The sequence below is a fragment of the Cyprinodon tularosa genome, unplaced genomic scaffold (assembly GCF_016077235.1).
Source record: "Cyprinodon tularosa strain WSP-4 unplaced genomic scaffold, ASM1607723v1 ctg467, whole genome shotgun sequence".
NCBI lineage: Eukaryota > Metazoa > Chordata > Actinopteri > Cyprinodontiformes > Cyprinodontidae > Cyprinodon > Cyprinodon tularosa.
This window is the reverse complement of record NW_024039193.1, coordinates 1,182,079-1,204,620: the sequence shown is the minus strand read 5'-3', so window position 1 is coordinate 1,204,620 and position 22,542 is coordinate 1,182,079. Positions and strand designations below refer to the sequence as shown.

Below are 22,542 nucleotides of genomic sequence, written 5' to 3'. Positions count from 1 at the left end.
TCCTGTTAAAAGGGAGTTTTTCCTCTAATGAATTTTATTTATCATGCACTTTACATTTGATTTCAAATCTCAAAGTGCTACAAAACAAGTTTAAAAGACCATAACATTAAAAACAGAGTAAAAAGACAGTCATTAAAATCAATACATTAAAAGGCATACGTAGCCTATTAAAGAAAATCTAAAATCAACAATTGTAGGAATTTCTAAAAAGGAAAGTTTTTAGTCCTTTCTTAAAACAATCCACCGTCTGTGGGGCCCTAAGGTGGTCTGGGAGGGCATTCCACAGACGGGGAGCTGCGGCTTCGAAGGCCCTGTCGCCCATTGTTTTTAGCCGTGTCCTGGGTGGGGCCAGACGGTGCTGTTGGCCTGACCGGGTCCGGGAAGAGGTGTGTGGTGTGAGCAGTTCAGTGAGATACATGGGGGCCGCACCGTGCACACAGTGATGGGTGTGCAGAAGAATCTTGTACTCTATACGGGCGTGAATGGGCAGCCAGTGTAAAGTGTGAAGGATGGGAGTGATGTGCTGGTGTTTCCTCACCCTCATCAGGACCCTGGCAGCGCTGTTCTGTACATACTGGAGCTTCTGAAGGCTCCTGCCAGAGATCCCGACGAGGAGAGCGTTGCAGTAATCCAGCCTGGAAGAGACGAAGGCGTGGACAAGCTTCTCTGCAGCAGGGAGGGATAGGGAGGGACGGAGTTTAGAGATATTACTCTCCACTGTCACTACATGCATGCTAAGTCGAGGGATTGCCTTTGAGTCAATGAGTTGATGCAATCAACTGGTCTTCCTTGGACAGAAAACTTTGAATATTTTTTATATTTTGTATGATCTAGTTGAACTGTAAAGTACCTTGAGATCACGTGTCGTGAATTGGCGCTATATAAATAAACTGAATTGAATTGAAATAAATTTTTTCTTAAATTGCAAATGCAATTAACTGCCCAACCCAACAGACTCTTTTTCGTACTTTGTTACTGCCTCCAAGTCTTAATGTTACTGCCAGCACTATTTAAACAGCACTTATCCTGACAAACAAGATTCATCACCTACTTGCTATATTATGATCAAGTCTTAATCGATCTGCCCATTTTGTTTGTATCTTTACAACGGGTCTAGTTGCAAGTTGGTAGTTTGGTCTGGTTCAGTTCCATTATGCTTAGCTAGTTGTCAGCTTTTTGTACTTTTTACACATAAAACATTTATAGTGCGTTAGCATACACTTCATGGTGGAGTTGCTCGTTTTGCAAATCACATTGTGCCACCATTTTCTGTTTATTATGTGATATTTGATAGGGAGGACATTTTTATTACTCAAGCTGTTTAACAAGTGGCCTATTGTTATTGTACCAGCACAGAATTCACTTAGTTCTAAAGGGTGACCTATTATTCTCAAATGTTTGTAGAGACCAACTGCATTCCTTCAAACCAGACTTTATGTTTTCAGGCCATGACCTTGGAAGTTATCGAATGCCCTAACTTTATGATTTTGTATACAAAGGGCAGAGTAACATTGGATGAGGGATACAACTGGATTAACATAGGACATACCTGCCTACATACATACCTACAACTCCTGAAAACTCCTGTTTAAAGTTTACACATTACATGTGTAAGCATGTAATGCTAAACAAAATGCACACACTAAATGAAACGATGCTATAAAGTTGAAATCTACTGGAAAAATTGCAATGTTGAGAAAAAAGAGAAGTTGACAGAGACTTGAAGACAAATCCACCGCAAATGAGCCCATAATGTAGAAACTTGCAGGAGACATGGGAATGGGGAGAGATTCGGGATGTGTGTGCAGTCTGTGACCTGAGGGAACATGCATTATATAGTATAGCAGGAATTAAGCAATTCAACATTTATGTAGATGTATGCTCCCAAGAAGGAGAAGTTCCATGTCGTTATTCAGCATTTCCAAGTATAACAGTCGTTTCAGCACAAACACAGCATAAATGTTTTTTATTAAAGAAGCATTACTTAATAATACATTAGAGAAACCCAGGTAAGCATTTAGTTTGAATAAAACCAGCTATTTATATTTATTTCCCCTTCTATTTAGGTGCGTCAGTCTTCTCTGAGATCGTACAGCGGTGTTGTTCCCCAAGATATTGTCCTTTTCAATGACACCATCCGTAACAACATTCACTACAGCCAAGTTACTGCAAGCGACCAGGAGGTGCAGAAAGCTGCCATGGCTGCAGATATACACAGCAAGATACTGGAGCTGCCACTGGGTCAGGCTTTTCTCCGTAGATATAAAAGATCTATCAGATCTAGATTAAGCTGCCTACTTAGATTGCACATCACTGACCTATATGCATGTTTTGCATTCTTTGAGGCTACCAACAATTATGAAAATGCTGCCCACAGGGTATGACACTTTGGTGGGAGAGCGTGGTCTGAAGCTCAGCGGTGGGGAGAAGCAGAGAGTTGCCATTGCTCGAACAATCCTGAAGAAACCACAGATTATCTTGCTTGATGAGGTAAGGCAGCAGAAGTCACAGGCAAAGGGGGGATCTCTCACAAACCAATCGATATAAGAGTTGATGGGGATCTGAGCTGGACAGACCTACTTTAAAGGTGCTCTATAAATCCTAATACTGTAGGTTACTTTCCTCCTTCAATATGTCAACAATCCAGGGGACAGTAATTCAATATCTGTTATGGTTGTCCCCTTTTGGGATTCTGAGTTTTTGGTTTTCAGTTATTCTGTTTTGTTGATCTTTGGTTTATTTTCTATTTTATGAATGTTTAAGCACCCTTTGGTTGCTCTCTGTCGCCCCCTTGTGCCTGTCTCCTTTCCCCTAGCTCCCTTCTGGTCTCTTCCATCCACACCTGCTCCATCTCTGCTGATTAGCCTGGTCTTTGTTCAGTCTCCCATTTATACACCGCATGTTCAGTCACTGTTTTCTGATTCCTTGTTGATTGTTAGTTGCTTCCTTGTTTCTTTCCACGTCAGTTTTCTCTAAAGTTTTCTGGATTTTTGGTTCTCAGTATTTTTGTGTTTTGGATGTTTGCCTCAGTTTGCATTAAATCTACAGGAACTGATCTCTGCCTCACTTATCTCTGCTTTTGGGTCCTCAAGCAACCTCACCCCCCTTGTTGACAATATCTGCACAGGACAGGACAGAAGAGTCAGTGTTGACTTAGAACTTGATTCAGGATTTTAGGGCAAAGTCTTGAGATTTATCTATGACTTGCAAAAAAATTATTTGGTCGAACACTTGGTTGCTGTGGCTTCTACTCCAGTCAAGACATTTTGTGCTATTTATCAATTTCAAATTTGTATTTTTATAGACTGTCCGATATCTTTCAGTTCTTTTCTCCAGTCTTGGCTGATTTGACTTTGTGAAGTCAATGAAGATGATTTATCTTAAAAAAAGGAATATTTATTAGAACCTATACAGGTACCTCATACTATAAGTAAGAAACACTATCAATGATTAATGGAGGAGTGTACATGTCTAACTTAACGGATCATTTTATCAGTATTACTGTTTATCCTTAAAGCACTAAACTCATATTTGATGAGAGTTGCTAAAGGTAGGAAACAGACAAGTAGAAAATGGAAAAGATGTCAGATAGACGGTGTCCCTTATAGATGCTACAAGCCAAGCTCTTGATTTGGCTTTGTTCTTTCGGACTTTCTTTCTTATTTTTTTATTTATTTATAAAAATTTGAAAAAGAGTTAAATGGCCTGACAAACTAAAACATGGTCTGGATAAGTAGTAAAATGTTTTGATGCCTTCCCAATAAAAACTGCATTAAAGATTAACAAGAAAGTCTTACTCATGGGAAAAAATTACAAAGAAAGGTAAAGTGATTTTTAGTGTATGACCTAATGTGAAAGAGGTGTTGTTGCTAAAACTGGGGCAGTCAGATGACGTTCCATTTCCTTAGGATCTTTGTTCGAATCATTACCTACACAGAGGCTAAATGTGCAAGATGACTTTGTTCAAGCACTTTTGAAAGATTTAGCTTAAGGTTTCAGTTTGTCCCTTTTTGCTATAACTGAGGTTCATAGGAATTAACAGCAGTTTGATTCTTGTAAATATGCTGGACTTGATGAATTTAAGCCTTTTTTAAGGCCAGCTGCAGAATTCATATCACACCCTTTATGTTCCACGTTTAAAAGTAAGGTTCCATCTAGGTGGTAGTCTAGATACTGTAGATAACAATTTTCAACTTGTGAGTACTTTCCAAGTTTTGAAAAAAATTATTGCACAACAACTAAAAACTATCTATCTATCTATCTATCTATCTATCTATCTATCTATCTATCTATCTATCTATCTATCTATCTATCTATCTATCTATCTATCTATCTATCTATCTATCTATCTATCTATCTATCTTCTTGTCGATCAGTTCTGGATTATGGCTGCTGTATTTTTACTGCTTCATTAAGTTTAGCAAGAAATCATCTCTGCCTAATCTTAGCATACATAGATGGCTAATAAATAGTACATAGAAAGTGTGACTGGATGAGTTTAGTAAAACAAAAGAGCGTTGAATACTATATATATTTATATATATTGGCAAAAAAATCACATCTGTTGACAGTGATCAAACAGCATACATATTTTTTTCCCTTTTTTGTTGGTAGGAACTCTGCTTTTTGACAAAATTTTTCCTTTTCATTATCTTTTGTGTCTCTGATGCCTGTTTGACATTTAAAGGTGGCTTCTCATGAGTTTCTTCACTTTCAGTAGGTTCACAATGTAACTCATCTGTGCAACACATACTTTAGAAATGTACAAAAATGCAAACATGACCTTTTTCTGATGCTGCAGTATTTTTATCTTCAGGCTACCTCTGCACTTGATACCCAAGCTGAGAGGAACATCCAGGCATCACTGGCCAAAGTCTGCACCAACAGGACAACTATAGTAGTTGCACACAGGTGACTTTACCATTTTGTTGTTTAGTCTCCAGTTGCCTTAATTACTTCATTTTTCACACTTTTACCTAGGTGATCTTATAATGTTTGGTTTATTCTTTCACCAACTCCACACGGAATGCAGGCCTGCCTTGTTTTGTTATGTATTGGCTCAAACGGCTGTTGTGACTGTGGGAAGGAGTGCAAAATACGTTTTTGTTTCAGATAGATGAGCAGTAACATTTTTAGAATGTTTGAGGCAAATGTTTGCAAGGAAACTTAACACTAATAAAAAGCACATCTGTTCTGCAATATGTGGTGACTGTTTTTGCTAAATATCTAAAAGCTGCCCTGTGACCATGCAGGGAAAAGCAGGTATGATGTTCAACTAATTTTAAGTCTTACTAAAGCTCACCAGTTTAGAAATATTCATTCTACTGATTGTTCCTCTGAATATAAAAACTGTGACTAGATGTTGCAAATATTTGATGAATCGGCTCAAATTTTAACCCGGGATTAATGTGAGAGTGAGATGACGACCAGACTGTGGTTACAGTACGAGTGATGAGGAAGTAAAAGCATGCAGAATAACTTTTTTGTTTGATGGGGAGATGAAAGGAAAGGACAACTGCGTTGAAAGGGAAATGGGATTAGAGCCGACACAAAGGGGGGATGGAGAGATTAAATGAAAAGCTGATTGAAGGATATGAGGTGATGCGTGATGACAAGTCAACAAAAGTAAGAGAAGCACATGTCTGGTTATTCATCAGTCAGAGTGATATTACAACATACTTGAAAGGCCTGGATGCTATCAGCCATTAAAATACACCAGAAGTGAAGCAGCTTACGGGGTTATTGTGCATGAGATCTCTGGCTTTGTGATCACTGGTCTGATTAAAGATGGATGTTTGTGTTTTTTCGCACAACATAAGAAGCGGCCTCAGCTGGTAATTGATAATACCAAAATGTAAATACAGTAAAAAAAGAAAAAGAAACAGGGAAAAAAAAAAAAAAATATATATATATATACATATATATATATATATATATATGTATATATATATATATATATATATATATATATATATATATATATATATATATATATATATATATATATATATATATATATATTTTTTTTTTTTTTTCTGTTAACTTGCAGTTTTAATTGATTTCCTTTCCATTGTCTATCACACTTTTTTTTTTATTGTCTTTTTAAATAAAAATCCTAAAAAAATAAATGTAGCTATTTAAACATTCTCACTACTGGAAGATGTTTGAAAGAGCTATATCCAGGTAGATTATTTCAGTTCTTTATAACCTTTATGTTATTAATCTTAGCAGAGCCAATTGATGGTTCTTCAGATCAGTTTATGCCATAAACCTACCATGCATTAATGAAATTAAAATGTCTACAAAATGAAAGGACCTGTCATTCAATAATACTTTAAGTCTTTTTTTGTCATGTCTGGGTTTGTTTTCCCTCGTGTAAAGATTAAATAGACTTACTTGAAGACGATCCCATGTAGCCGCATGCCTTAGGGTGGCCTTTTCTATAGCACCAAAAAGGAGGACATTATGCTGTGTATCAATAAACTACTAAGGTGTACATAAGAATCTGGTAAAGTCTCATTTATAGTACAATTTTGAGGGTTTTAAAGAAGATGCTTGTGCTGCCCTCTGAAAAGAGACTTTGGGCCGGATCTATCAAAGGTTTGCGTGTATAAAAACATGAGCTATTTCACTGCGCACGCTAAAAAATATACAAACTGATCTATCAACAGCGTGCTAAAAGGATTTGGTCTTTAAAACGTGCTAAATAGCGCCTCTTATCCATTTAGTACTTTTTCTGCAATGAATATGCAATATGGGGCGTTTACGCGCAAAAGTGCGTCTTGTGGGAGGAGAACATGTAAATATATTAATTTAGCACTCGCAAAGTGATTTATCAAACCTGAAAGCAATTTTGCTAACGGTATCTGACTCTATATTTAACACGTTTCAAAAGAAGGTGCAAATGGTCTGTATGCGTAATTGCGCACACATGGCAGCGGTTATTGTCGCAAGAAGGAGACATCGAAATGAAGCAAGGAGACGCAGAGAACGCATTTTTTCACTCTGTGTGAATATTTTTGGAATGAACGAGGAAACGATCATCAAAACATATCGTTTATAAGCATATCGAGGGGGTGGGGGTGTCACTGTAAGATTAAAATTTCTTGATGCACTAGTTTGCACAAACTACTTTGCCGCAAACCACAAAACGCGCAAAACCATCATTTAAATAGGGTGTCTCCAACAGTTTTGCACCTGCCAATGTTACGCAATCGCTCTTGTTAAATCACCCGCAAACCATGGTTCAGCCCCTCGCGCAAAATTCCAGTTTGCGAGCGCAAATTACTGCACGCAAAATTGGATCTTGATAAATCCGGCCCTTTGAAGCATCCGATACAGGTCCAGCAGATCCCACTGCAGTTAGACTGCTGAATTTTGTATAAAATTGGATTTCCAAAAAAAACCCATAAATGTTAAAACTCTAACTAATATACAGTCGTATCTTTACATTATCTCTGCTGCTTACCTTTATCACAGCTGCCCTTTAAAAAATGAAGATGTCTTCAGAGCTGTACTGAATGAAATGTCTTTTTGTATACTCTCTGTGAGTAAAAATTACAATAAAGTCTGTCTAAGTCTAAGCTGAATAGGAAAAAATATAAAAATTGAAAAAGAATTGGTTCACAGTATTTGTATTTACTCAATACATTATGGTGTTTTAAAAGTGACCACTGAGATAAATCTTTAGAGTGCAAAATGCCACAAAGCATAACATGTGTGGACTTTAAGGTTAAAAAAATATTTTAACAAGTAACATTCATAATAAAAAAAAAATACTATTTTTATTAAACAACAAAAGAGATTGTAAAAAAAAAAGCCATTCAACTGCTCAAAAATTATAGCTTTTTTAAGAGCTTCAGTCTTTTGGGGACTTGTCTGTGCAGCAGACCTGTTTTTATGGTCATCCCTTTAGCTGTGGGCGAGTCACTAAAAATCTCCTGGTCCACTTTCCGGCCACAATATACACTTCTGAAGGACTGGTGGTGTTTTACAGTATGGTCCTCCTTGCTTAGTTCTGCAGAAGTTATTTTAGCATCCAGGGGCGACAAAATTTCATGAAAAAAAAAGCCCTCTTTAAAGACTTCCCTGCCAAACGTTTATTGCTTTTACGTTAATTCGTACTCGCATGCTGTACAATCGCATCTTTCCCTCGACTGTTTACGTCCACATCGCATCGACAAAGTGTGCAGGAGCCATAGAATAAGTGTCGACTTCTTTGCGTTATAAATTCAAGCTCTTTTGTCAATTCAGAGTTAGAAGAGGTTTTGCGTTTTTGGTATGATGCTAACTTTCTGTCAATAACTTCAGCAGTCTGATCCTTGTTTAGCCTTTTAACCAATGAGAAGCAGATATTTATCTGACACAGGGCCACTCATAGCCAATCATCTGTTAGACCTGATAGTCACTTTTAGGAATTAACCTACTGTGTGAGGCTTGATGTGGTTCAGTTTCCTCTTTGAAGTTTTGAACCATAAAAGTTAATGCTCATGGGAAACATTGGGTTAAATTCTCCTATCGCTAAAAAAAAGATAAACTTATGAGATAGTTCTGCTATCAGTCCGTGGGGATTGCTGTCCTGCAGGTTTTAGAGGTTTCTCTGCTCCAGCACAGCTGATTTTCATTGCTAGCAGATTAACAGGCTTTTGCTGATGTGCAATCAAAAGAATCAGCTGTGCTAAACATCGCTATTACTAGCTGACTTTTACATAAGAACAACTTTCTTCCATTAGACTGCAGACGTACTGTGGTCAGTATTAGACTGCAGCCTCTACCTGCTGTTTATTACAACCATGCATGATGACGTAATGTGAACGGCAATGTATGGCAACATTAAGCTTAGTCAATTCTCTTCAAACCAAATGGAAACTACCCAAATTCAATTTTACTTGTTTTGAACTTTTAAAGGTTTGCTCAAAATTCAAATTTCAGTTGGACTGAAACTTTCTGGTCTTGCTGCTCTCCAGAGCCAATCGGCTTTCTCTGCTAGTCTTCTTGTTTTTCCTACCAGTCTTGGAAACCTTGATATCATTCTACTTGGTTATTTTCAGGACGGCCACCAGCCTAGAATGTATCCTCTATTGATCCGGTCGCTGAGCCGACCACCTAAGCTACTCTAAAGCGTCTTTCCCAGTGAAATTAGAGGGTTAACATTGTTTTTTTTTCGAACAGGACTCACTGACTCTTCAGCAATCCCTCACACCAAGCATGCTTACAGCGACAGTGGAGAGGAAAACACCCTTTTAACAGCACAGAACCTCCAGCAGAACCAGTCTCAGTGAGCGGCCATCTACCGAGGCCAACTCAGGTTCAAGGAGACAGAAGCAGACGTAGAAAAAGAGGCAGAGATGCAGAGTATTTTGTGTTCAATGGTATCACATAAATTAGCGGGTTATAGAGGCGAGGGGATTTTAACACGGGTCGCTTGGCAAGTTGTTTGACCCCGGTAGACATGGGTCAGTGAGCTGTTCCCACTGCCACTTAAAGCAGGTTGTTTCCAGGTTTAAATGTGAAATAGGGAATATGTGTTTGATGGCCTTTAGCCTGTTAAGGCTTTCCTGTTAGTTCCAACTCCTGTCTCACTTGGTCTTACCCGCTCACATTTGGCTACTACTTTTATTCTGTGTTTTTTTTCCTTTTTTTTGGTCCAGACATCTTGTCTTTTATATCCTTCATTCTGAACTCTCACCCACCATCCATATAAACATCAGTGGCATTACTAATTATTTCGTGAGTTGCAGCACAAGCCCATGAAATATAAACAAAGAAGCTTCTTTATGTGTTTTACATTAGAATATTTTTTTAATAACTCATTAGTAGTATTCTACTTTCATATTAGATTAAACTGATGTACTCCGTGATTTAGTTCTATACAGTATGTAATATAGGATATTTCTATGATCAATTATATTTTGGGTTTAATTCAATGTGCTTTTACTGTATTTGGACACACTATTTGTGTTATGGTTCTTCCCTTTTGTTGGGACTCTGAGTTTTCAGTTTTCTGTTATCAGTAGTTTTGTTTGTTGATTTATTTTCCATCATATTCAAGCATTCTCTAGTCTCTCTCTGTTGCCCCCTTGTGCTTGTTTTCTTTCCCCTTGGATTCCCTCTTGCCTGTTCCACTCACACCTGCTCCTTATTCAGCTCATTAGTCCATCCTTTGTTCTGTTCTCCTTAAATGATCCATATGTTTTTGCTATATTTTTATGCATAAATTATTTAAAATAAGATAAAAATCAGAGATGATATTTTTTGTGAAATTTTAAGCGCATCCTAGCCTCAATAGCCTCAAATATGGTAAACTCCAGAATATAAAAGAGAGATGTTGTTTTATTTATTTATTTTACTCTTCAAATATGGTATTAAGTTTCTGTGGTCTTAAATATTAAACATTTCTGACCCAGACATTCAGGGCACACATGTTTTACATGTCCTGCAAAAACAAACCTGATGTTTTTTTCTTGTTGAAAAGCTAGAATAAGCAAAGGAAAATCCCCTCTGGACATCTGCTGTCTCTGGTGAGAGATAATTCTTGCTGTGACCGAGGGTTTCTATCAAATATTGATGCAGGCTGTCCAAAGATAGCCTTGTATGATATTAAAGCACTGTGGTCGTTCAGCCAAAACGTAAAGTGATGCTCATCAGTTCAGAGAGGAACCGCAGATCTGTCTTCTTCTTTTTTCTCAGGGTTTGAATATTATGACATGAGATCTAGTGGGAATAAGGGTGAGATGACCCTCTATATTTCAGATCTATGGTCAGAATGCAACATTCATCGTCTCAGTGAGCATTACATCGAGAAACACTCGGACTTCCTAAAACATATCTAAAATTATACAGCTGTGCAGCTTTTTTAAAATATTTATTTTTTTAGTCAAAAAGCTGCTATTATTCAGAGCTATTGAGATCACAGAGTATGCCTGCAATCAGGAGTTCATCAGAGAGTGGTCATAAAAATGAGCCTCAATAATTTACAGACAAGTTCATTCAGAGTTCTCCAACCTGAAACAACGTACGCAACTCTGTGTGCCAACTCTAAAGCATAAGGAATTTCTCTGTATTTCACTGTGATATGCCAGGTGGGCTTTTTTTAGTAACTATAAGGGACACGTTCTATCTGACATCTTTTCCATTTTCTACTTGTCTGTTTCCTACTTCTTTAAAAACTATCTTTATGATTCTGTTTTCTATTCTGTTGCCTGTTATGTTCTTCAGGTCTGTATTCTGACGCACACTTTGCACACCTTTTTAAGGAACTTATCTCACCTCTATGCATCAGGAGGAAGATTTTTGACTTGGTGACTTAAGTCAAAGTTAAGTCACAGTTTTGATTACTGATCAATGACTCGAAATCTTTACCACAAAACTAAGAGCAAACTTGGGACTTGTTAGTCTTCACCTGTGACTTAGACCAGAGGTCTTCAACAGGGGTCCGTGACCCCTAGGGGGTCCGCAGAGGTAATGCATGGGGGTCGCGAAGTATTGGTTAATTAGACTTATATTCCCCCCTGCAATATTTTCCACTAATTGAAACGTCTTTAAATCCACATTAACATGAATTCAACACACTGTAGTAAACAGATAAATGAAGGCAGAAGATGTCTTTCAGTCATCAATGCAGATCTGCGTTTCTGAGTAAAAATAAGTCAAATATCTGACAAAAGAGTGGAAATTAGAAGATTATATAAAAACTGTTTTGTTGTTGTTGTTGCAATAAGTTTAATAGTAAGAACAGAAACATAGACTCTAGATTTTTTTAGTTCTTCAAAAATTCAGAGAAAGAATATTAAGATTTGACAAATAAAATATCCAAAAACATGACTTATATTTTTAGACAGTCTTCAACATAAATGACAAATGAACCAGAGAAAAGAGGTGAAACAGGTATAGGATAGCTGTAACCTAAACCTTTTTTTTAATATTCCCCCTGCAATTTTTTCCACTAATTGAAATATCTTCAAATACACATTAACATGAATTCAACCCACAGTAGTAAACAAATAAATGGAGGCAGAGGATGTCTTTCAGTCATCAATGCACACATTCAGCGACACACAGGAACTCTTTCAAGCTGGACACCGTTTCATTCACAACACCTGTCCCATCAACAAGGAATCAGAATCAGAAATACTTTTGTTGGGAGCTGGAGAAATACATCTTTTCTCCAGCAGAGTCCGCCCTGGATCCTCCCTGCTGAGCTGCTCTGCACACCTGCAGGTGATGATATCATCTGGAGGACCTGGACTACTTAAGCTGCCTTCAGACCTTGCCTCGACGCCGCAGTGTCTTAATCAGTTGGTTAGCACTTAAGCCGTAGATCCCTAGTGAACCAAGTTTCCTTTGAGTCCAACCTGGATTCTAACCTTTTTGTCTCTGCTTCCAGGTTTCCTGTTTTTTCCTCCTGTGAAGTTCCGGAAGAGCTTAACCTGCCGAGCCTGCCCTCCGAGCCAAACCTGAAGACTCACTCTCTGGATTTCCTAGCAGCTCAGGTTTCCGAGCTGGAAACACAAGCCAAGGTCAAACCAGCCTTTAGAAGTAAGACGCTGAAACAGCTTAAGGACTCTGCCAAACCAAGCTTTCTCCGGACCCAACAGTTCCGCTCCCAAAGCCTCATCTACATTCATCAAGGTACAAATCTGAACTCAATCAAGTCAAGTCTCTGCCAAGCCTTCGCTAACCAAACTGTCTCTCTCACAGACGCCAGTGAACCGGTCCCAGCCCAGAACCATTGCATCAGTCTTTATTATATGTGTGAACTTGCAAATAAACTCTGTTAAACTTTCCATCCGTGTCGTCAGTGTTCTGCATATTGGGCCTCCCTGATACCCATCATGACAGAACACTGCGGCCAAACACAAGGCCCAGCAGATCACCTCCTCCGTCGATTAGAGGAGCAAGAAGCTAAAATTCATGGACACGCTCTGGCTCTCCGTGAACTAAACACGCATATTGAGATGCAAAACCAGAGGCTCCAAAGCTACGCAAATTACGTGAGTAATGCTAACACCGCTCCAGCAACCCAACCATTTCCGGGTCCAGTTCCTCCGCCGAGGTCACCGGCTGTGACGTCATCCGAGTTCCGCCCAAGTCTCCCAGAGAAGTTTTCTGGTAACGTAACTGATTGCAAGGGATTTTTATTTCAATGTCGTCTCATTTTCCAGAACTCTCCTGGCAGTTTTCCCACGGACCACAAGAAAATAACGTTTATCCTTTCCCAGTTAACAGGAAGAGCTCTGGCTTGGGCTCAAGCCAGATTTGCCTCAGATGAAAGCTTAAGCTGTCACTATTCAGATTTCGTTTCTGAATTTTCCCAGGTATTCAACCAAGACACTGACCAAACCCTTGATTCTCAAGCCCTGCTTCATTTAAAACAGGGAGATTCTTCTGTGGCCGAATTTTCTATAAATTTCCGGGTTAAAGCAGCTGCTTCCGGATGGAACCAGGGTGCTTTAAAGAGTGCTTATTTCGAAGCATTAAACGAAAATATTAAGGATGAGTTGGCTACCCGCGATGAACCGGCTACACTCGAAGAACTAATCCAATTACCTATAAAACTGGACAACCGGATTCGGGCCAGAAACAGCCGCAAACATAAGAGTTTGGCGTTATTTTCCTCTGCCCCCGCCTCTAATAACGTGACTGTTGTTTCTGCCCCCACAGAACAGTTATCCAGACCAAAGCCAAAGAGCCAGCCTCTCCCTTTGCCTGTTCAGGCTACTCATCCTGGAGAAACTGAAATGGAGCCGATGCAGGTTGGACACACAAGGTTGTCTCCTGAGGAAAGGCAAAGGAGATTTTTGGGCAGACTTTGCATTTATTGTGGTGAGAGTGGACACTTCATTGCTTCCTGTCCAGAAAGATCAAAAGCCGGGGCCCGTCAGAGGTTTTGAGGAGTCTGACGGGCCATGAAGAAAATGAAAAACCTCCTCGTCTTTTGCTTCCTGCCACGTTGTTTTTCCTCGACCAGAGCCTCTCTCTTTCAGCCTTCATTGATTCTGGATGTGAACGTAATTTAATAGACTCTGATCTCGTCCAACAGCTCCAAATTGCTACGGTTCCTTTAACCCAGCCTCTCAGAGTCTCTGCGATTGATGGGAAAAAACTTCACCAAGTCACCCACCAAACTCAACCCCTTGAACTTCTAATCTCAGGTAACCATCGAGAGTCCATAACCTTCTTTGTTTTTTCATCCGCATGTTCCCCACTGGTACTGGGTTATGAATGGCTGGAGAAGCATAATCCCCATATTAATTGGGCCGATCGTCATGTGGAGTCCTGGTCCACATTGTGTCACGAGACCTGCCTCCGTTCTGCAGCTCCCGCTGTGGGGTCCCCTAGAGGTGGGGGGGAGATGGACGTCCCTGACCTTACTCCGGTACCCCCTGATTACCATGATTTGGCTTCTGTTTTCAGTAAGGTCAGTGCTTCGTCCCTTCCACCACACAGACCATACGACTGGGCCATCGAGTTATTACCCGGTGCTCTGTTACCCAGCAGTAGACTTTATAACATTTCCAAACCAGAACGTGAAACAATGGAAAAATACATTAACGAGTCGCTAGCTGCAGGAATAATTCGCCCTCCTTCATCCCCGTTGGGCGCAGGATTTTTCTTTGTTGGAAAAAAGGATGGTTCTTTGAGACCCTGTATAGATTATAGAGGCCTGAACCAAATCACTATCAAAAACAAATATCCTCTTCCTCTTCTCGCCTCAGCCTTTGAGCCTGTACAAGGAGCCACCGTTTTCACAAAGCTCGATTTAAGAAATGCCTATCATCTCCTTAGGATACGTGAAGGAGATGAATGGAAAACGGCATTTAAGACTCCTTTGGGCCAGTTCGAGTATTTGGTCATGCCTTTCGGCTTAACAAATGCCCCCGCATGTTTTCAGGCCCTAGTGAACGACGTCCTCAGAGACTTTCTCAATGTGTTTGTATTCGTATACATTGATGATATCCTGATCTACTCTAAGAATCTATCTGAAAATAAGAGACATGTCCGCCTGGTTCTTCAGAGACTTCTAGAGAATAAACTTTTTGTAAAGGCTGAAAAATGTGAGTTTCACCAATCTTCAGTTACCTTTTTAGGGTTTGAGCTCGAGGGCGGGCAGGTTAAGCCTTCTGAAGAGAAGATAAAAGCTGTTTTAGAATGGCCCGTTCCAGAAAGCCGTAAGCAGCTACAAAGATTTTTGGGCTTCGCTAATTTCTACCGGAGGTTCATCAGAAATTACAGCCAAACCGCCCTCCCATTAACTGCATTAACTTCTTCCAAGAGAGCTTTTCTATGGTCCCCCGAGGCACAAGCAGCTTTTGACAAACTCAAAACCTTGTTTTCCAGAGCTCCAGTCCTAATCCAACCTGATCCATCTAAGCAATTTATCCTAGAGGTTGATGCTTCTGACTCCGGTGTAGGGGCAGTTTTGTCTCAGAAACTCGACTCTGATCAACGAATCCATCCCTGTGCCTTCTTTTCCCGTAAACTCTCTCCCGCAGAACACAACTACGACGTTGGGGACCGAGAACTTTTGGCCATTAAGTTGGCTTTGGAAGAGTGGAGACACTGGCTCGAAGGAGCAGAGCATCCAGTCCTGGTGTGGACTGACCACAAGAATCTCGCCTACATCCAGTCCACTAAACAAGCTACTCCTCGACAGTCAAGGTGGTCTCTCTTCTTTTCCCGTTTTAATCTCATTATCTCCTACAGACCTGGATCTAAGAACACCAAGCCCAATTCTCTCTCTCGTCTCTACGCTGTGGATCAACCTGAGTCACCCCTACCTGTCCTCCCTGCCTCATGTACCGTTGGAATGGTCACTTGGGAGATAACAGATTTAATCAACGCTGCCCTGGCCACAGAACCTGATCCAGGTAATGGACCACCTAACCGTACCTATGTTCCCTCGTCTGTTAGGTCTCGTCTCATTCATTGGATGCACTCGGCAAGATTCTCTGCTCATCCGGGAGTGAGCCGAACAGTTTCACTGATCTCAAGACGGTTTTGGTGGCCCACTTTGCATCGAGATGTAAAGGAATATGTGTCAGCCTGCTCCACCTGTGCACGGAACAAAGCCTCTCATCAGCCACCCTCCGGCTTGCTGCAACCGCTCCCTGTGCCCTCACGTCCTTGGTCCCATATTGCCATCGATTTCGTCACTGGTCTCCCAGAGTCTCGAGGTATGTCAACTATTTTAACCATCGTAGATCGTTTCTCCAAATCTTGTCATCTGATCCCTCTCAGAAAGCTTCCTACGGCCTATCAAACCGCCCAGTTGCTGATCAAGCACGTCTTTCGCCTCCATGGTATTCCCCAGGACATCCTCTCAGATCGTGGTCCCCAATTTGTCTCACAGGTTTGGAAGGCTTTCTGTTCTGCTCTAAATTGTAAAGTGTCACTAACTTCTGGCTATCATCCCCAGTCAAATGGTCAAACTGAGAGGATGAACCAACACCTCGAATCCACCCTCCGCTGTCTCACCTCCAATAATCCCACCGATTGGAGTCAATATCTCACCTGGATAGAATACGCCCATAACTCACTCAAGTCTGCATCTACCGGTCAGTCTCCCTTCCAAGTTAGCCTCGGCTACCAACCACCTCTCTTCCCTGCAGACGAGAGAGAGATATCGGTGAAGACTGTCAATCACCACATCCGTCGTTGCCAGCGTGTTTGGAGAGAGACCATCCAAGCACTCAACCGTTCCTATGAGTCCTCTAAGAGGTTCACAGACCCCAAGAGACGTCCAGCCCCCGAGTACAAGGTCGGCCAGGAGGTCTGGCTGTCCACCCGGGACATCCCCTTGAGGGGGATGTCCCGGGTGGACAGCAAATTATCCCCGAGATTCATCGGCCCATACAAGATCACTCGAGTCATCAACCCCTCCGCCGTCCGTCTTCAACTTCCCCCGACACTCAGGATTCACCCTACGTTCCACGTCTCCCAGGTAAAACCAGTCATCTCTAGTCCCATTTGCCCTCCATCCGACTCCCCTCCACCCGCCCTGGAAGTCGATGGACATCCGGCCTTCACCGTTCGCCGGATCGTGGACTCCCGTCGGCGAGGTCGCGGTTGGCAGTACCTCGTCGACTGGGAGGGCTACGGTCCGGAGGACCGACAATGGGTTCCTGGTTCATACATCCTCGACCCTTCTCTCATCGAGGAGTATGAGCGTTCCCTCCCGTCTACCTCTTCCGCACCGCCAAGGGGCGGTCGTTGAGGGGGGGGTACTGTTGGGAGCTGGAGAAATACATCTTTTCTCCAGCAGAGTCCGCCCTGGATCCTCCCTGCTGAGCTGCTCTGCACACCTGCAGCTGATGATATCATCTGGAGGACCTGGACTACTTAAGCTGCCTTCAGACCTTGCCTCGACGCCGCAGTGTCTTAATCAGTTGGTTAGCACTTAAGCCGTAGATCCCTAGTGAACCAAGTTTCCTTTGAGTCCAACCTGGATTCTAACCTTTTTGTCTCTGCTTCCAGGTTTCCTGTTTTTTCCTCCTGTGAAGCTCCGGAGGAGCTTAACCTGCCGAGCCTGCCCTCCGAGCCAAACCTGAAGACTCACTCTCTGGATTTCCTAGCAGCTCAGGTTTCCGAGCTGGAAACACAAGCCAAGGTCAAACCAGCCTTTAGAAGTAAGACGCTGAAACAGCTTAAGGACTCTGCCAAACCAAGCTTTCTCCGGACCCAACAGTTCCGCTCCCAAAGCCTCATCTACATTCATCAAGGTACAAATCTGAACTCAATCAAGTCAAGTCTCTGCCAAGCCTTCGCTAACCAAACTGTCTCTCTCACAGACGCCAGTGAACCGGTCCCAGCCCAGAACCATTGCATCAGTCTTTATTATATGTGTGAACTTGCAAATAAACTCTGTTAAACTTTCGATCCGTGTCGTCAGTGTTCTGCATATTGGGCCTCCCTGATACCCATCATGACAACTTTAATTATCCCAGGGCAAAAGTAGTTCCATTACATGACTCCATCTGTAATAGAGTGAGAACCAGTTTAATATTACACAATTTCATACAATATATAAAATTAGGGGGTCCCCGCTCCATCTCGCCATCAGTTTGGTGGTCCTTAGCCTGGAAAACGTTGAAAACCCCTGACTTAGACCTTATCTTAAGTCTTTATGTGACTTGGGGGAATTAATGTCCCACCTCTGCTACTATATGCATCTCTTGCAATGATTTTATTTTTGATCTGAATAAAAATAATAACTTGTATTTGAAAAACTGGCTCCATGTTTAAGAGAATAATAAAGGTAAAGCTGTTTTCTGAACACATGTTTTTTTTCATGAGTGACAAAACTGTGAGCTGACTGAGCAGCAGATATGCTGTTGTAATTTCCATTGCTGATTTTCCAGAATATTTTTTTTTTTTTGTGAGAAGAGGAAATATAAGCTGCAGTGCCTTATTTTAATTGCATTGATTTATTACTGCAATCATTTTCTTATCATCCACCAGGGGTTGACGTTAAGGATTTTTAACGCTTGCCCGAAGGGAAACAATTTTTACTTGCCCAGTATAATGTTTGATAAATATAGTTCCTAATATTCATTTTTGTATATGAAACATGTTTGTTTTTTAAATGTTTTTTGTAATTCAGTATTTTTTAAGTTCCCAGGTTCCTGGTGTGTATCTGCATGCGTCAGATAATGAACTCAAGCCTACATTACCGTGTTAACATGTTTTTCAATCCTTCTTGCACATTCTTTTCAAACTAAACTTTGCTTTAAACTGTTGTGTGCTTGGAAAAATATAAATTGTAATGTTAAAAATTAAAAAAAAACTTGACAGGTTAAAAACTTGAGATAAATCACAAGACAGAAGTCAATGTCACAAATGAATAACTTACTCTTATTTTAGAGTCACGGTATGTTTATACAAGATAATACTATTAATATAATGTGACCTTTCTAGAGAATCATTATACATAGTTATTTTATACAGGGTTTCTACAGTCTGACATCATTTCCGAATTCCCTGACTTTTAACTGACTCAGGATTAGTTTTCCCTGACAAAATAAATGAAGCAACAAGGCAATAATAATAACATAACAGGTCACCAATTTAACATGTTTAGCTCTATAACATTTAAATGCACCTCTCCAATGTCTGAGAGAAAAAAATTGAATGAACATTTTTTAATGTATGACCTGCATTACTGTACAGAAGACTGCCATATGATAGTGCTTTCTAGCTTGTTTGTCGTTTTGGTAACTACATCAAAATTACCGCTAGGTGGACAAAAATCAGGCCATCTGGCGGAAAATCACCCGGCTTTTTCAAATCACGCGAGAATGTGTACAAAACGACAAAAATGTCGCCGGCAACGCTTCTGGGTTGTTTTCATCGAATGTCGGTGATTTTATAGTAATTTTGGGCAAATGCAATGAAATTTGTACTCTCCCAACAATAAAAACTACTTGCCCCGGGCGATCAGGCGATGGTTAACATCTAGCCCTGTCCACCAACATAACAGATGACAAAGTTTACCATTATCTCAGCATCTCGACTTTTTACCAGTGTTCAACCCTGCTATCTGGCATCAGTTCATCCCTTGTCGGTTGTCAAACTGTATAGAATAGACTTCAGAAACAAATGTTAATACCAGATGATCCACCATAATTTCTTAGAGGTTGCAAATCGGTAGAAACAAATAGAGGAGCTGAATATTTAATAAATGAGCAATGAATAAGGCTAAATTAAAAATTCTATTAAAAACAATTTCTGCATTTGAGTCAGAATTAATGTGTCACGATCTTACTTTCTGTTTTACTTTGATCCGTGTGGTTTTTTTTTTGTTTATTTCCTACTTTTTGTTTCTAGATTTATATTAGTTCTGAGGTTTTTCTGTTGTTGTCCTCTGTTGCCCTCTTGTGTGTGTTCCTTTCCCCTTGGCTTCCTCGTTGTCTCCACTCACACCTGCTCCTTATCAGCTCGTTAGCCCTGCCATTGTCTCAGTCAGCTATTTATACTGTCCCTCTGCTGTCACTCCTTGCTGGTTCCTTGTTGTCGCTGGTTCTGTCGTTGCTGTTGAGTTCTCACCTCGTCTCTCCCTGGCTCCTCGTGCTTGTTATCCCCTGGTGTCTACATGGTTCTGGTCTGTTTAACATTTTCAGTTGGATTTTGCCTCAATTGTTTGTGTTAACTATTAGAACTGCAAGAAATCACCTCAGCCTCACTGCTTCTGCATCTAGGTACTATAACCTCAACCAAACTCTTACATAATGTCTGTTTAAAAACTATTTGGTCCTACAATGGAGAATATTCTAGGGTTAGTATTTGCATCACTGCATGCATCCTAGGAAAAAGTCATCAGAAATGTCTCAGCTGAATGGTACCAGGCAGGATTATAAAACCCAGAGTAAGAGGGGTAGATTGAAAAAAAAAAAAAAAAATGAAACTCATCCCTTTTGAGACAAATCCTTGAATTGCAAACATATTTATGGCCTTATAGATTTTTCCACCAGTAACTCACCTTGGTTACATAGAAATATCATCCGATTGAATCATTGCTTCCTGGTGCATTCTTTTACAATTTGCTTTTGCTCTGTTTCCAAGTAAACATAACGCTTAGTGTATATTTAAAATAGGAAACCCACCTGGCCAGAAGTAAGATTTTACACGTGCGTGTATGTACAACTAACAGAGGGGTTGCAAGAGCTTTGAGACTCAAGAAGGGGTTGGAAAACATTATGAAGTTGTTCATAGAAGTTGTTCCATTTATTTCACATGCAATGGAAAGGACAGGGAACAAGTAGAGAAAAAAGGGAGACATGAAAAGAAGAGAAAAAGAAAACACCAGATAACATTTTACTTAAAGAAAAGCATAGCAAACTGTCAAAAACAAAAAGCAAAGTCTCTCTATCTCATGACAGTTTATCTGAAAGAACTTGCTGCTGTATGTCATTAGCCTCTCAACGTTTGTCTGGGTAAGTGTCTGATGTGGACATTGGAAATTCAACAGGTGAAATGTTCTTGTGATACTGCAGGTTGTCCACCATTGTTGCTGCAGACCAAATCCTGGTGCTTCAGAGTGGACTGATCGTAGAGAGGGGGAGGTGAGGCGTGTGTTTGTGTTACACTTGAATGAATGTGTGTATGCTAAGTGCTTCCAAATTGGTTATCTTTGGATCAGAAACCCACAGGGTGTTTTTTGATCCCGCTGATTTCCTTCTCGAAGTCAGAGGTCCTTATACACATATTTCCCCAGCGCACATGCAAACAGTCTCTGTGAGGATTTGTAGCTATTTTCTTAGACTTCCTTTCTTTTTCAACACTTTTTATAACCTAACCCTGACCCTTCCCCTAAATCTAATCATTATCAGTACTTACCTAACCTGCACTCAGTTCACACCTTAGTTCTTAATCTAACCCCAACCCTAAAAAAAGTGATGACAAGAAAAATGTGCTCACATTTCAACAAAAGCTCCTCACTTTGTGGGACAATTTTCAAATATGGTTGACTCACCAGAACATGAACAAGAACACAAACACAAACATGTCTTGCTTTCTTTTCAGGGCCTTTTCGTTGACTTCCATTCATTTCTACAGCCTAACCGTAACCTAAATCTAACAATTTTTAGTTCATACCGTTAAACTTAATAAATTATCTTTAAATTTGGATAAAACAAATTATATGTTATTTACAAGGAGACAAAGAACTGTTAATATTCCATTTAAAGTTGATGGTGTAGAGATTTGTAGAGTTAGTGAGGTGAAGTTCTTGGGTGTGATTATTGACGAGAGATTAACATGGAAATCCCACTTGAATTATTTAAGAACAAAAATAGCCAAATCAATTGCAGTGCTTTATAAAGTAAGGGATTTTCTGAACTATCATGCACTGTATATGTTGTATAATGTATTAATTGTTCCACACTTGGTCTCTTGTGTTGAGGTATGGGGAAAGGCATGTTATACTAGTACAAAATCTGTTTTTGTTTTGCAAAAAAGGGCTATAAGAGTTATATCTCGAAAACATGGCAAATACCCATCCAATATATTGTTTTGTAAATTGAGGTTATTGAAATTCCACAATTTAGTTGATTATAATATTTTGTTAGTTATGTATAAGGCACACCTAAATACATTACCCTCAAACATCCAAAAAATCTTTGCAAAGAGAGAGAGCAGTTATAACCTTAAGGGGACACAGATTTTTAAGAAACCCAAATTCAGAACCAGTTTGAAAGAACGATGTACCTCGATACAAGGAGTCAAACTGTGGAACGAACTACAAAATGATGTTAAAAATGCCAAATCACTGCACATGTTTAAGAGAATGTTAAAGACTGGATTCTTGAAAAAGTATGAAATAGTATAAAATGAGCTCATACTATCGTTGTTTAGTTGAGATTGACGACTGACTTTGTTTTTGTTTCAGAAGATATCCATTTTTTTCCCTGTTTAGTTTCAGAGCTGAGAAAAAAGGGGCAGATATTATAAGTTTTTTTTCCTTCTTTCTGCTGCAAAATTTTGAAATACATATGTAGTATGTCTGTGTGTGTATATATGTATGTAATGTATACAGATGGATATGTA

At 40.1% G+C, this 22,542-nt stretch overlaps 1 protein-coding gene across 1 annotated transcript in view; it reads left to right on the top strand.

Annotated features, from left to right (window-relative positions):
* Positions 1-4,915, top strand: part of abcb6b (ATP-binding cassette, sub-family B (MDR/TAP), member 6b) — a 57,317-nt gene extending 52,402 nt beyond the window's left edge. Inside the window, exons 15-17 of the mRNA XM_038301375.1 lie at positions 2,067-2,241; positions 2,378-2,490; positions 4,817-4,915. Coding sequence (XP_038157303.1) covers positions 2,067-2,241; positions 2,378-2,490; positions 4,817-4,915 — 387 coding nt within the window. The remainder of the gene's footprint in view (positions 1-2,066; positions 2,242-2,377; positions 2,491-4,816) is intronic.
* The last annotated feature ends 17,627 nt before the right edge of the window (positions 4,916-22,542 follow it).